The 16307-nt window shown below is 42.6% G+C and overlaps 1 protein-coding gene across 1 annotated transcript in view; it reads left to right on the top strand.

Annotated features, from left to right (window-relative positions):
• Positions 1-16307, top strand: part of KEAP1 (kelch like ECH associated protein 1) — a 152514-nt gene that overhangs the window by 104033 nt on the left and 32174 nt on the right. The window contains exon 4 of the mRNA XM_085600761.1: positions 9267-9472. Coding sequence (XP_085456887.1) covers positions 9267-9472 — 206 coding nt within the window. The remainder of the gene's footprint in view (positions 1-9266; positions 9473-16307) is intronic.

Here is a 16307-nt window from a genome sequence, read left to right as displayed (position 1 = left end):
TTTCTTATACTGAATATCTGCACTGTGCACCTGTCAGCAGAACCAAAGAATGGCAAAGTTTCCCTCTCATTTCCCACACATATACATGTAAACATCAAATCACATTCCTTCCCACATAAATTCAAAAGCAAACACACATTTCTATTGGTTAAACATTTCAACCCTTTCCAAATGACATAAATTTGAACCCTTCCCCCAATCTGCCTTCTGCCCGTTACCATAGAAACAGGTCATGGAACACTGTACTGAGCACACAGGTCACAAGTTCAGCACACAATGTTGCTAATCAAAACAGCAAGTGTGCTTGACTTTTCAACAGATCAGCTTATCATATACAATGTTCCTTTCAATCACTTTTTGTTAACCAATAAGAATCATGCGTTTAAAAAACAGAAACATGCACCCTAGTTTTCAGTGTAGAAGGTTGTCAAACAACCAATGATTTCTTGTCTTTTTTCAAAGCTGCATCTTAGCCACCATTTTAGAAACATCTTACTTTCCAAACTGCCATTTCATTTACAGAGACCATCTGAGTGCATCCAGACCTCCTTTCAAGATGCTTAGAGTGTGGATTGTGGGACACAGCTATATTTTCTGGAGCCAAAAGTATGAAGAAAACAAAGGCATTCACAAAGACCTAGGTTTGCCAAATGTAGACATTAAATGGATTGGACAGAGAGGGTTAAAGTGGCACCAATTGATGCCATTGGAGAAATCCTTCATGCATATCCAACACCCTGACCTCATAATAGTGCACTGTGGTGGCAATGACCTAGGCACTTTGACTGGGGTAGGTCTGGAAATCCTTATGAAGGACACCTTTGCAGAACTGATTTCACTTTTACCCAAAACTGCCTTTGTGTATTCTAACACATGTCAAAGGCAGAAATGGAACTGGTCCGATCATTTTTGTCCACAAATTGAGAAAGCTAGGAAACGTGAATAAATCTGTTCCTGCTTTTCTCCGAGACTATAGAATGGGGTCCATTTACAATAACAATCTGCGCTTTCATATGCAAGAGATGTATAGGAGAGATGGAGTACACTTTACTGATGAAGGAAACAGAGTCTTCCTCAACAACTTTAGACTCTGTATAGGTACTTACTTATAAGTACCAAAAACTCTCAATGAACACAACGGCTCTTTTTAGAGCCACTCAAGAACAAAACACTTAAGCTTGATCTTTATCTCCCAAAAATTTCAATATTTTTTTCCTTGGATCCGCGCACCCAACGCGAGAGAATCCGTGCACCCAACGCTTTAGGATGCGCGCACCCTGCGCGCATTTTGCCGTTTAAAAAAAAAAAAAGGGGGGGGGGCCCAGGGGGTCCTTCTGGGACCCCCTAAGCACCTCTAGAGGGTCAGAGTATTTCCACTCTGCCCCCTGTATATGTTTTACACACTTATTCCCCTTGCTTCTTCAGCCTCGCTTCTACCGAGGCAGAAAATGGCCGCCAACAGTTCCTGCTTTCGAATGTAGACAGACACTCGACAGCCAATTAGCATTCAGCGCACGATCGGTAGGGTGCGCGCTCGGTTCGGGGAGGGTGCGCTTACGGTGCGGGTAGGGTGCGCGGATCCTCCCCGGCCATAGATATCACTAACTTTTTTACCCTCATTTTCTCAGGAACTACTGAACAGATTCACACAATTTATGCAAAAGGCACGAGTCTGAACTGAGGACTACCTCTTTGCCAAATTTGGTGTAATTCCATTCAGCGGTTCAGGCTGTAGCTGCGACAACAGATCCTATGGGAAATTGCATGGGGAAAACGCATTTTGGGACCCCCCTTTTTTCTCGGCCCCCGCTTGACGAATCGCCACAAACCTTTCAAGGTAGGAGCGGAGCGGAGGTGGCCGCAAGTTTGGAAAAATTCACGCAGATTCGTCAACCGGCGCCAGATTTATTGGGAATAGAATGTTGCGGATTTCCTATGGAAAATAGGTCCCAACTATAACTATCTACTGGCGAATACCAGTAGATTATATATATATATATATATATATATATATATATATATATATATATATATATGTGTGTGTGTGTGTCTTTCTCGGAAGCATTTGTACCACCTGCATTATGTTTGTAATAACTAATTTTACATTTTCACTGAGGGTTCTTTACTGGCTTTTTTTATTTTGTATTTTTTTACTTTATTTGAAAAAACAAGCCTTTCAGTTGTTCCGTTCATTTAATTATTATTATTTGTGTAGGAGATTGGAATACATTACCACTAAGTCAAGCACTCAAATTGCAGGAAGCTAAAATGTCACAATATTCTTTGTAACCTAAAATTGAAAAGAGTGACCGAAAATAAATCCGCATGTAGCTGTGCACTTGAAGAGCAGGCAGTATTTAAAGTGATTAAAAAAAATAATAATTTTGAGCCAAACTTTTCACTAAAGAGAGAAACTATTTTTGGGTGGAAGTGATGAAATAATGTGCACTGGCTTTATGCAGTCATACAAAGTGCAGGGAGCCAATAGGTGAAGTGACCTCTCCACTGCCTCATACTTTCTGCTGTAATTGACCAAAGCAAAATGTGAATTACAGACCAATGTATGAACCATTCGACCAGCCTGTCAAAAATAGACCCAAGTTTGTTTCTCTTTGGCACTTTTGTCTCCTTTCTAATGATGTCCTGACTGTGAGTGTGCCAAGAGCCACTGGATGTGGTGAGCTTGTCAGTGAAATAGGCAGTGGTGCTCCTGGCGTGATGCCTTTATAGGCTTCCTCATTTGGTAGTGCAGTTCCCTCTTGTGACTGTGGTAGGAATTGTTTAACCTGCCATTTTCAATCTGGTATATTCACAAAAGTAACTTGCACTTGTGATGAATTTACAAATTTAATTTACTTGTACACTTTTGAGAAACATTATTACTATTGGCTGTTCACAGAATCAGAGTGAGTTACTCCAGTTATTTATATTTTGAACTATTTTAAATAATTAAATTTACCATTATTTCTGTGGGGTGTTATTTTGTGACCATACCACCATTGTTGTCTGTGCAAGAGTTCTGCAGTATATTTTTTTTATCTGTGTGGTGCTGGACTTAGTCAGCTCTGAGCTGCATTTACTACTGTTTTATTGTACTTTTTGGCTGTAGTAACTTTAGAAGTGCAGATTCTGAATAGCAATGGGCTTGCGCTTTTGTGGGTGGGTGCATGTCCCTCCCTTCCTAAACCCTCCTCAGTCATCTCTAAACCCCACCCGTTAAGTAGTCAGTATGACACCTTTTCCAACCCTCACCCAGTCCCTCCCACTTTACTACTATGTAGGGGGTGTGGGGTGCGTGTGTGCAAGTGTGTGTTTGTGTCCATTCAAGTAATTTTATGAAATCAGCACCTTACATTCAGCCAGTTCGGTTGCTCAGCCTCTTTGGCAGGGGAGGGAGACACAGCAAATGATTGTGCAATGGAGCACCTCAATGGAATATACGCCCTTCGTTTCAGTCAGTCCGGTAGCTTGAAGTCTGGATGCCTGTGTGTTTGTGTACAGTAGTCCTGGCTTCTCTCTACCCCATTCAGGAGCCAAAAGGCTGTTTCTCTTACTTTGCTTTGGCTTCAAAGGCTCTATCGACACTTACAGGTGTTTGCTTCATACAAATTCTATGGAAGATATGCCCCTGCACTCCAGGCAACCTGACCCCACCCCTTTAAGAATGATCTCTTTATTCTTGCTTATGTTTCTTGCCCATGTTTTTATTTCCTGTTAGCATACATGCCAATAGACCTGATTCAGACAGGAGGCTCACGAGTTTTGTAAGCCTAAAATTGCTTTATTTAGGATGGCTCCCTCCTAAAATTTCACATACTTCAACACAAGTCAATCGTGAAAATACAGTCCCTCAATTTGATTTTTTTTTCCTTTTCTTTTTCAAAGACTCCCTCTTGCCAATATCAAAATGTTGGCGTGCATGCCTTAACCATTTTTGTCTACTCGCTGTCTGGTTTCTCTGTCAATGTGAAAGCATCTTAAATATCAGCAGTTCACATACAGATGGGGGAAGTGGGTCCAGTGATGTGTGTGGGTGGAAAGCTAGCCAGGGAAGCTAGTAAAACTTAGTGATATTCTCTTGCTCCCCTTTTTAGTTCTCAAAACCTGGGTGCACAAAACACACTTCTCACGCTTACGACCAAATTGCGCGATTAAAATCCATTGTATTATCACCCTGTTTCATCTGGATGCATTTGGAATTTCCATCCCTAGTTATCACCCTTTATGTTCCTGAATGTGGGTCTCAGGGCCCATGTTCATCACGGTCTAGTCCTGAATGTGTAGGTGAGCTCCAAAGTCTCACTGTGCCATGTCTGGAATGTGAGAACAAATCCCACCGGCCCCAGGTTCTAACCCTCTCTACTTTATAATGTGTGCTAAAACCCATAGGTGGCGGGACCAGAGAGAGCGTGTGGTTAAACCACTCAAGTTCTCACTCCCTTTGTTTCTGTATGTAGAGTTAAAGCCAAAAGATCTCAGGAACTTGGCTAGTCTGTGGGATCCAGGGTGGACTTTTTCAGAAGGTGTGTCAATAAAGCATAGTTTCGAGCTGCTTTTGTTATTTAAACTTTGTTGGGCAAAGATCATGTGGTGATGCTGTGTATCCGCTCAATGCTATTTGATATCCTCATTGATCAAGAGCTCAACTTCGAGAGTTTGTGGAAGCCTTGTGATGCTCATTAGGGAGGCTGACAGCTTCTGCCTCAATGTTGTTGCAAGGTTGACATGATTGAGGCCTCTACTGTAGAGGCATTGGTAAATCCAACAAAAATGTTAACCATATGCTTTATTGGGAGCACAGAAATATATATTTTTGCTTTTTTTAGCCAAATGCAGTATATCCTAAGTTTCTTAATGGGTGGCTTTTGCAGAGAGATCGTGGGAATATCAATATTTTGTGTTGGTTTCCATAAACAGCAATTTGACTGCAGTGAAGAAAATATTTTTTGGGTATATTTGCTCTAATTTTGAGTGTTTTGGCTGAAGGAACGTCTTCCAGGTCAATTGGTTGGTATGTATACTATGCAGAACGTCTAAATGGGTCAGACAGATTAGTTGGCCCATCTTTGGTATTTTTGTATTGACTAAGGACCACAACATCATGCTGCAGATACCCATTTTTCCAAGGGCTAGGTGTTATTGACAAAACAGAACCTTGCTGTTTATAGGGGACTCTAGATATTCTCTGGAGTGCGTAAGTGATCTGAACATGTAAAAGGAATCAATACATCGATCAATACTACTAAAGCTTGAACTGAACACAGGGCATAGAAGATAGCAGATAAGGTTGCTGATTTAACTTATTTTTTAGATCAAACCTAGATAATAGTGATATTAAGTGGAAGCATAGGTTGGTTCAGCCACTCTTCTCCCCCCCCCCCACCCCCCCACCCCCTTATACCTCTCCAGACAACTGAGGTACAGGATTAAGAAGCCTGTTGGCCAAGTGAATCTTCGATAGGCTGTGTAAGCTACTGCCTGCAAGGAGATGGATAAGGCGAAAGTACACAAAACTACTTAGGTAAGCCAGAAGAGAAAATCTTGCTGGTCTTTGCTGCCCGATACTGATGATGAAGAGAATTTAATTTGGTATTTTAGCAATACAGAGTTGTTACACCACATCCACATTTTCCTAATCTACCCTAGTAAATTTTAGTCTGGTGGGACCATGTCGCTTAGGATTGCCAAGCAGTCCTTAGTGCACCATGGATTGGTGATGGGGCCACATGATTGTTCATGTCCTCATAAATTAGAAAAATTGTTGAATAATTGCTTCCAGATTACATGACCATAAATAATGTTATGATGAACTACTTGTCTGATTGAATAATGTTGCAAGAAGTTGGGGCTGTCTCAAGCTCAGACTGGGGACTGTAAAATGAGGAAGGCCTTCACCACTCTCGGGTTTGTACAATGGTTTTGTTGGGGCAAAGGTCCTCAGCATGGCTTTGAGAAGATCTAGACTCTGATGTCGAGGGGCCACCCAAAATTCACTACTCTGAGTGTGGCGACTATCCAAGGTACCCAGACTGAGTGGCAGCATAATCTATAGTTGGACGCCCGACTTACTCGCTTTTATTACGAGGCCCAAAAAGTCTCTCTTAATTCGGGTCCTTTTCCTTTATGTTGTTGGTGTTCTGTATGAGAGGAGGAGGGGATGTGTGTGTGTGTGTGTGTGTGTGTGTGTGTGTGTGTGTGTGTGTGTGTGTGTTAGTGAGTGTGGTGTGTGTTAGTGAGTGTGGTGTGTGTTAGTGAGTGTGTGTGTGTTAGTGAGTGAGTGTGTGTGTGTGTTAGTGAGTGAGTGTGTGTGTGTGTTAGTGTGTGTGTGTGTTAGTTAATTAGTGCAGCCTGGACATACACCTTACCTCTACGATGAAAACGGTTATCTGAATGTATGGGTGGGAGAAGTAGCCCATTGCAGTCTCTTTGATGCAACTTCTGTTTTCCTACCAGAGTGAAGTCTTAAGCCTTCCCCTTCAGCTCTACATTTCTTTGGAAATGGCCTCTTGCCTGGAACCACTGCACAGCTTCCTGAGCAATGCAGAACCAATCTCATGATGGGCTGCAAAACCCTGATGAGACTTGCACGACTGGATCATGCCTTCACCCCACCAGATGCATATCAGTTTATTGGCCAGGTTTGTCCCTTTGGTTAAGAGAAGTTGTGGGCTCTCCAATCAGTAAGTACTCTGCTTAGTACTTCACATTTGCAAACTAGAAGGACCTGGACCTGCACCTCCACCCAGGAGGAGGACCAGGAGTAGACTGCTGCTGTGATGCTGTTCTCCTATCAGACTCGGCTGAAGTCTTGTAAGCATCTGTTGAGTCCTTTAATAGACGTGTGGAAAAAAGGCAACCTCTCCTGTCACTCTTCACAGCTCTCTGAAGCCCAGCTTCCGGAAGGACCTGCATTGGGACAGCATTTATGGACTAAGCCTATCCCAGAGATGAGGGAACGCATAGTCGATCACAGAGAAATCAAGACCGATTAATTCGCTCCATCCCTTACCCTCCCTGTGCACCTGGTGTATATATACTTTCTTCTGCACCTGTCAATTGGAGTCTTGAGAAACCTCAACTTTCACCTGCAGTCCAGATTCCATGACATGGGTCAGTACTACCGGATGACTACCGGAACCATATTTGTCCTGCCACCTGAAAATCTGTAGTGCAGCAGGTAGATTTTGAGATTTCCACCCTATCCCCACTAACACCTAAAGGGTTGTAAAGGATACCAGCACACTGGCATCATATCCACATATTGGTGCAACCAAATAGCCAAGTGACAACTGGGCTTGGATTACATTGACTGCCTAATCAACCCCACCTTCCCCTTCCCTGTCCATCTCCCACCCACATGACCGGGCACCAGTGTGTACTTCACCTCCCCTGCTCCTCATGCCACCATTGGGAGAGAAAAATAATAATTCACATGTCATGCTTAATCTATGAGCTGGCATCTCCAGTGCGTCGGAGATGGAGTGAGATTCTGTGTGTGATTTGTTTAGTTATGATCCGCAATTACTGACGTGAATTTAAAGAGTTTAAAGACGTGCTCAGTTGATGGAAGCTTTACATTGACATGTTCTTTCAGAGTTTTGCAGTGATGGAGATCCCAGTTCTCTCCAATGTGAGTGGGCTGTGCATTGAGATTTGTAATTTGTGTTAGTTCTTTTGTTCCTTTCGAGGATTCACGTGCGGTTCTACAGGAATATAAGATGGCGGGGTAGTTAATTTGGGGTTGTAGTATAGTAAGATTCACTTTTCCCATCTATGCGCTTCACCTGGAGGAAAAGCAAGGTCTTCACCATTCTCCTGAATTCCAGGTGCTTGTTAGTGGCCCATATCCTTAAGCATGTTCCTGTTTTTGTGCCTAGTACAGACCGCGATGTGCTTCCAATGGTTTTCTTCTTTAATGTGGTGTGATAAGCCAGGGTGCGATCAAGGACCATACTGCTGTTCTTATTTGGTGAGTATCTCTTAAACTTAGATTTGATAAAATCTAGTCTATCGCTGTGTATGGTCTTCTTAGTGATGCAGAGTAAGGTGGTGAAAGGGAAACTAAATAGCCTGTACATCCACTCACCAATGTTCTTTCAATTTGGCATCTATTCTCCTTTTCTCCTTAACACCTTGATTAGGACAGGAAGTGTACATTTTTACATTACGCCATTTTCTGCCGAGGGCGCAGGCCAGTACAGAGTGGTGGTTTAGAAAGAAGGCAAATAGCAACACAAGCCACTTCCTATTTGCAAAAATTTCTTTTTTAACCTTTTTCAGATGACGCTTTGAAAAGTTAACCTAAAAGGGGTACTACTGAGTTAGGGGGGTCAGTTGAATTCTTCTTAGATGATTCAAGTTACAATCTTCCTCCTGCGCAATTGTGTGTGGATATATGAGCAGTTCAGAGACAACTGGAGAATGTCCGGTTTATAATGAAGTGAGACCTTTATAAAGTGTTCCAGTGAGCCAGGTAAACAGGTGCGATCCTGGCTTTTTCAATCATCTATACCTAGACCTGAAGGCAAACCAATACACTGCAACCCCGCTTACCTATATCACACAACTTTAAGCCAGTCGGAAATCATTCTGCTTCTTCTCCCACTGCCACCTCCCTACAGAATTCTGAAGTTCTGAAAGATAAGATGTAGGTGTTATACAAAATATTTAACCCATACAGAGCTGTGGTTCTCGGACACGAGTCTTCGTATAAGCTTGGCCAGTCAAGCTTTTGGGTTTAAGTTGAGCTCCTTGTATAGTGGGTGGGAAATGTTCCCATTTATGCACCCAGGATCTGGCATAGCATTCCCGTCCACATCAGTACAGCTTCTGCAATTCAGAAAGGAACTACTCACCTTAACAGAAGACCACTGCCATTCACAATAGGAACGTCTCTAGAAACTGCCACTCGTGTATACTCTCTTGTATCGTACCTCGGGCATTAGCCACGTTTAGCACTCCATTGCTATCCAGCTAGGCTCATACTGTACAAAAGCAATCCATGCATGGGCACATATGTCTACTGAGCCGTTGGCTTTTAATATCATCTGCTAAGTTCCTAGAAACGTCTGTTTTGGCATATTGCACTATAAAATCTAATCATAATTGCCTAAATGTATGTGTAAGATATTACTGTACATCGAATTGGAAGGCTATGTATTTATTTGTTTTTAATTAAACTTTGCATTGATATCTGGCTGAATGACTCAGGTTAGTGGCAAAAAAATGCATCTGTATTTATAAGGCCTCCTCCTACCCTTGTGCAGGTATGACCCTGAGAAGGATGAGTGGCAGCTGGTTGCCCCAATGCTGACGCGAAGGATAGGTGTGGGCGTGGCTGTCCTGAACCGCCTTTTGTATGGCGTGGGTGGCTTTGATGGGACAAACCGCCTGAACTCAACAGAGTGTTACTACCTGGAGCGGGACGAGTGGAAAATGATTGCTCCCATGAACACCGTGAGGAGCGGGGCAGGTGAGTGCCATATGGACAGCTTTAGTTCCATTGTATGCGCACTAGCAACAGGACTTGCACAGAAGTTGCGTGAGATTTTTCAGGACTCATGTCTACAATTACATTTCAGAAGCTCATGAGACCGGAACCACCATGATCTGCAGGTTTCATTTCAAGTCATACTTCGTCAATTTTTGGCTTCCAGTTACAAGTCTGTTTATTCTTAGCCTTGCTACATTGTATTGTAATGGACATTTAGAGAAGTTGTGGTAAATTGCTTATTCTGGCTTATATACATTTTGTATTCTGAGCTTCCATGAGTGCATTCTGCTCTACAATTCTGCTTCCTAGCAGTCCCAAAATCCAATTCAAAAGTTCGACAAAGTTGACTGGATGTGGAGTTTCACCCAACCTATCCTGAAATCCTTTTTACCACAGTCCTCAGTTTTGTCTCTGCTTTCCTCCCCTCCACCTTGGACAACATTAATTTGCCTTTGATAGTTTTATTTTGCATGCTGTGTGCTAGCAGTCATTTTTAAGTAAGCCATATGTATGTTTAAGCATTCCTCTTCACACGATTCAAACGAGTTATCTGATGCAGTTCATCAGCAATTGTGCAACATGACAGGATATTGTATAGAAACTAGTGTCAGTAGGATATTGTAAACAATGAAAAATCCTCTGAGGCCTCAGTTTTTTCCTGAATGCCATTGGAGAAGTCTCCTTTAAAAGGAATAGCCCAAATTAATTTCTTCTTTTGCATGTGTCTGTTTTCATACTCTGCAAGCCCAGATTTTAATCAAAGGAAAGCTTTAATGTGCTCTCTGAAAAAGGCAAGCATAGCAGATGTTGCATGCTCTCAAAACTATTGTATTTTGAATGCAACAGATATGACATACATTGTGGGAGAGGGCGGATGGATGAATGAGCCATGAAAGCTCCCCTGATCTAGTGCACTGGAACGATGAACTGGTGGCAGAGAGGGAATGTGCCTAATTCAGGCAGTCGTGTGACAATGCTGCCTCATGGGAAGCATCATGAATGGAATATAATCTGTTCTGCAAAAGTGAAGCTTGTGTGCCCTTGCGGCCATTATTTAAGCAGCTCATCTGCTTCTGTGGGAGATGCAACAGGCAGAGAGTTGAAGACCAGAGGTGGGAAATGTTGATGGATACAAACTCTGTATACGCACTCAAAAAGGTATTTTAATACTCTGGCATCAGAAATCAGACCGTACTTAAAAGAAAAGAAAAAAAAAAAACGAGCACAAAAAGTTGGGTTATAAAAACAAAATCTGGTAGGACTTCAGAGAAAGGTAGGTAGTGAATGTTAATGATAATGCAACACTTTATCGCAAATACTATGTGTCTTCGTGGCATGATGCCCTGAGTTTTATTGCATTTCCCTGGTGGGTATAGTGAGACCCATGTTCAAAATCTGCCAATATGGGCATATGCAATATGGACTAGTGAAAAAGCATGTAGGGCAACAATCAATTCTGTAACGGCTAGCATTGGTGCCCTGGAGTTATGTATTTATGTATAACTCAGTCCTAAGCAATGACGTGACTTACTGTCCACTTACACAATGGGAGCACTTTCTTGGGGGTTTAGCAGAATTTATTCTCAAGGTCTTTACATTAAAAGTCAAAAATAATATCTCCACTAAAGTGAAGTTACTGCTGGCTGAGGACTTACTATAATTGTATTTCAATGTTAGTTCCAACCATTGAGCAGCCTTGAGTTAAAGGGGTTAGTGAGTCTTTATGAAAAACTAATGAGTGTCCAGGTCTGGGCTGGACTGGCTGTAGTGGGCTCCGGGCTCCAGTGTTCGTCATGCCCACTGTGACTCAGATAAGATCCTATCCCAAGATCTACACCCATGGACCTCATGTTCGGAAGCAATATAGTGGGTAACAGTCTGGCATTGGAATGGTACTGGCGTAAAGGCTTGGGAGGACACTTGGTGGAGGATGGAAACGTAACTGTATCCACGGATTGATGACAAATTGACCAGACTAAATATGAAGTGAGCCCAAACAAGCAGTTCTTCTTCCTTGTGCCCCTTGGTACTAGTCCTAACTTGAAGGATAGTGTTGGCACCCCAGATTTCAGGGGGATTTTCTAGAGCTGTTGGTTTGGTTGTGTTCTCAATGACAGGCTGAGAACTATAGAGCTTGGGCCCAAGACCTACAACCCTGTTATTATCCCTTTATCCTTTACTGGTTAATTGAAGTTTACTGATTTCTACATAGCTCAAGGCCTGTTTCTGTTGCCCCTATGGTCCCTTACACTCGAAGTCTCTCTCCATGGCAAAAGAACTGTGCATTTGAGCTTGCACTTCTCCTGGATCCAAAGCCGAACATTTAAGGTGGCTTTTGTAGGCTTCTAATTTTTCATTTAAGGTGCTGACTCACTTTGACCTTCTTGCAGTCTACCTGTGCCTTTCTGTGAGAGGCTGCTGTAAAATATATCAAAGTAGACATGCTGTGACTCGGGCTTTTGGCAGCTCCACTTTGCGCCTGATCTGGAGGAGTGGTTGAACTTTTTGGGAGCAGAGGAAGTTGGACATTGATCAAGTATTTTATCAAACATCTCAGAGTGGGTGTATTCCAAAGTCTGTTGTGGTGCTGCTCCTGATGCACCTAGTCTCCTATTGCTTTGTAGGCATTTTGGCAAGATTCTGATTCTTAAGCATTGATCACCTTGGTGAAAGTAAAACCAGCAATCTGGTACGATTCAGGAAAAAACAACTGGTATTGGGCAAGCTCACCCTAATGGAGAGGATTCTTGAGTATTTCGATTAAACTCTGAACTACAAGTCAGCATTATTTAGACAACTAGTACCCTTAGATAAGAAAGTAATGACATTAGAACTAGTCAGTACTGGAATATTTAGTCATTCAACGCTTGGTGGTTGCTTTAGGCATTGGAAACAGATTTGCTAAACTAGAAATAAAGGCTTGAGACAAATGGAGGAGCAGATGTAATGAGGAATTCAGAGCAAAGCTTGAGTTAGCAGCAGCTGGGCACACTGGAAGAGCTTGGGAACCCTCCTCTCTCAATTGTTCTGTTTGAACAACTTCCTAGTAAAGGTAGTTTTAAGGAAGAGCAGGCACCCGTTCTCTCGGAACCAGAATGAAAACCGCAAACCGAGCCAATACAGAGGTCCCAAGATGACCACACAGGGTTCAGCACCATCAAGATGCTTAGATCTTTCGTTGATTAGTGCTAAACCAACAGCATCATGATAGTCTCTTATTATCGCCAAGCTCTGCCCTGGTTACCATTTGACATCTGGATTATTTTGCATCTAGTACATCGGTTCCTGCATTTGTCTTGTGTCGTCGCTGGTCATTCACTAGTCCTAACTTGCTGGCTGTAGCTAATCAAAATTAGGTGATGCGCTGGTAGGACAGGGTTTGCAAAGCAGATTTTCTGTCCAAGGGACTTCGATTTTGGGACACACTTTAAAACCCTGCCTTTATCCCCGTTTTGAAAGGTAAAGTGGAAATGATGAACAGACATTCTAAATACTTAACAATACGTAGTACCAGAAAGACTGGTTATGTGGCTTAGCATATTTTGGATTTCTGAAGTTTGCAAACGTCTGCCATCTAGTGTTGCATTGGGTGGTTTTTAATGTGTAGAACACGTGGTATGGTTTTGAAAGAGTAGTTAGTGTCTGTAAGACAATCCCGATGTCGAAAGAGTCCACTAAACTAAACCTGGACTAGACACCAAGTTCAGATTCTTTTTTTCAAGCCTTCACGTGGAGATCATGCCATTTTCTGTAACCACATATTTTCCTCCTGGGCCGTATGCTGGAATTCATGTAAATTCCATAACCGATAGCAAGTTGCAACATCAGTGTTACATTTAATTAACGTTTCTTTTGCACAAGATCCTGTAGGAAATGTACATGCTTTAATCTAGTACCTAGGACAAAAATCTAGTGGAATGTGACTACAGGTTTATGTTCTTTTGTAGCAATTTTGCGTTTTCTACATGGCATCTGTACATTTATTGCCTCTTTTATGTACTCGTTTTTGCTGGCATTTTGACTCTATGCACTAAACTTGGCTATACTCAGACTTATCCAGCTTTAGAGAACACCTCGGTACGTTGCTGAAGGAAATGCGCCAGTGGTGTAGAAGTTTAATTTTCTTGATTTGTGCTGCGATATGTATTTATACCACCAACATTCTGTATGACTGAATGGTATGGCTCTAGGTACACATTTATGGCCAAGCCCACTGCTGTATAATATGACACAAAAAAGGGAAAGTCTACTTTTACTCATTAGTTAAGTCATTCAGGAGTGCACCTGTAAGACTAAGAGTTGGGTGCTTAATGTATATATTCGAGGCATGTTAAATATCAAACAAATGTTCTCTCCACGATTTATCACTGTGGAGTTTAAGTGGCATTATTCCACGGAGAGACCCGAATATGGATGTCCGGTTTTACAGGCCAGGAGAATGCTAGAAACTTGATTAAAGGTTTGTTTTGCTCTTCGTGAAAGATTTAGTACAGTTGTGCAAGTAGATTTGTTTTTTTCTCTATAGTGAAAGATAACTGTTAAACATAATATGTTGTGCTACCTTGAAAACCTGATAGTTATAAAAATCTGTTCCCCAGGCTCCCTTCCCTTCGAGCGGCAGTAATTCTCATTCTGATAAGGTGTTAAAAGATGTCTTCTAGGAAACAATAGACCGTCTTCTATTTGCAGAAAGACTGTTGCGGGACAGACATCGAAGGCTTAACCAGAGATGGGCCATTAGGAGTCTACAGCAACATAAAGAATCACAAAGGGGCAAATTGGTCCTAAGGAGTTCTCCAGTCACTATCTAATGCATGGATAACAAATGACATTCCCCCACCAGTTCCTCAACGTTCTTGGACAGGGAAGAAACATCAGAAAAAGAGACTCATTCCTGACCCTCCTGTGAAGAAGCCCGAGGGGGACCTAAGCTCTCAAATCAACCCAGTGCCTGGACGGGCTATCCAAGGGCCTGCTGGCTGGGGTTCTGTACCTGTCTCGAGAACACAAAAGGCGTAAAAAGGGTCCCATCTTTTGTTGAAGAGCTAGCTGCCCAGTTTAGATTGGATTGTGTGAGTCCTGACTGTAGAGAGAGACTTAGGCCCTAGAAGCCTTTTGCTGATGACCAGGTAACGGTAGATGAGGCCTACTTTTCCAACATCAACAAGAATAGGGACTTTGTTATGTTTTTTGGCCTCTAGAAGAACTAGGGCAAAAGCACGAAAGCTCCGTGCTGGTTTGTGCTGCCCTGAACTTTTCTCTTAAAGATCTGGGCCCTTTCTGGATTGCCCTAAAGAAGTATCTGAACCTCTGGGGTGAGGTGAATAGTGGGAATAGCCGCAATGAAAGTGCATCCTCCGATTGCACTTTCGTTACTGTTGCAGGCAGAGTGTGCGGTCTTGTTAAAGGGGGCTACTCTGCATTATCTTTTTGCTTTGCAGCAACAAACATCCAAATCAGAGATTTTTTTTTTATATGTAGCAGTAAAGCAAAAGGCAAACATCCCAGTCCTTCGTAGGACTGCCATGATTTGAATGGTTGTCCTTGGAATGCTATAACAATGATTGTGGTGCCACTTTAAATAGGACAGGGCGACCACCACTGTGACGTGATGGTCCAGTGGTGGACGGACCACCAGGTCAAAGCTTTCGGCCGGCAAATCCTAAAAACAAGAATGAGTTAAGGTTAGATTCTCATAATCTTAGTGCCAAGTGTGCCCTGGAACCCGCTGGGTGTTTTTGGAGAACCCTCACTTACCAACCTAGTTGGTGACATGCTTCATAATCAGGTTCCCATCTTGGTCACGAATGCTTCTAGGGTGTGCTGCGACACCTGAATACCGCGGAGCTGATTTTTTATGATTGTGATAGTGTATGTGGTGATGTGTGATTTAAAATTGGCTCAGGAACTCCTTCCACATGTAGTGATTTTAAAAATGGAGGTCCTGGTCAAATTTTAAAAACAATGGTGGATCTTTGTGAGACTTTAATTGATATCAACTATCCTCAATGCAGTCAACATGTTTCATCCATCTGAGTGCCTCTGTGGATCAGTATGGCTTTCGTTGGGTCCAGAAACATTCCACGCATGCATGCCAAGTAATGCTAATAAAGGTTTGTACTTACAAACCCTTCAGCAAGGAAAAAACGTGCCCTCTTGCCACAGTTCCTGCATCGAAAAGATCATGAGAAAACATATATGATACGTAGGTAGTCATGCCTCAAGGCTGTATGCATCCTTTAAGCACCGCCCCTAAAAACCATGCACAAACATTTCATTGTGCTGGAGTATATCTAATAATTGATTCACACCTCCCAGCCCTTCCTAGGACCACCTTGATTTGAAAGGTTGTACTTGGAATGCTAAAACACTGATTGTGGTGCCACTTTAAACAGGACAGGGCATCCGCCACTGTGACGTGACATGATGGTCCAGTGGTAAACAGACCACCAGGTCAAGGCTTTCGGCTAGCAAAGCTAGCTGAGGCTTTGCCTACAGAAACGCAGTGGTTCCACTCATCTAAATAGTGCAGAGGAGCAATGCGCTTCGAGGAGTGGGAGCACAGCCAATTTATGGTGGTGCTTTTGCTCGGCAATTCTCTAAATGACCCCCTAAGTCTCACGGTGAGACTGTTGAGGCTTACCAAAGCCCTGCTTCATCACAGTCTGCTTGAATTGGCACCTAGCTCCTGGTCTACGTCAAACATAGACTTCGCTTGAACTTTGCCATTTCTTGGTGCTTAACCCTGGGTGTGAGATTTTGCTTAGTATATATTTTTTTCTTGATATTTCGAAATTTGTTTGAGGAGTTTGTG

The sequence above is a fragment of the Triturus cristatus genome, chromosome 4_2 (assembly GCF_964204655.1).
Source record: "Triturus cristatus chromosome 4_2, aTriCri1.1, whole genome shotgun sequence".
Taxonomy (NCBI): domain Eukaryota; kingdom Metazoa; phylum Chordata; class Amphibia; order Caudata; family Salamandridae; genus Triturus; species Triturus cristatus.
This window is presented reverse-complemented; position numbering and strand designations above follow the sequence as displayed.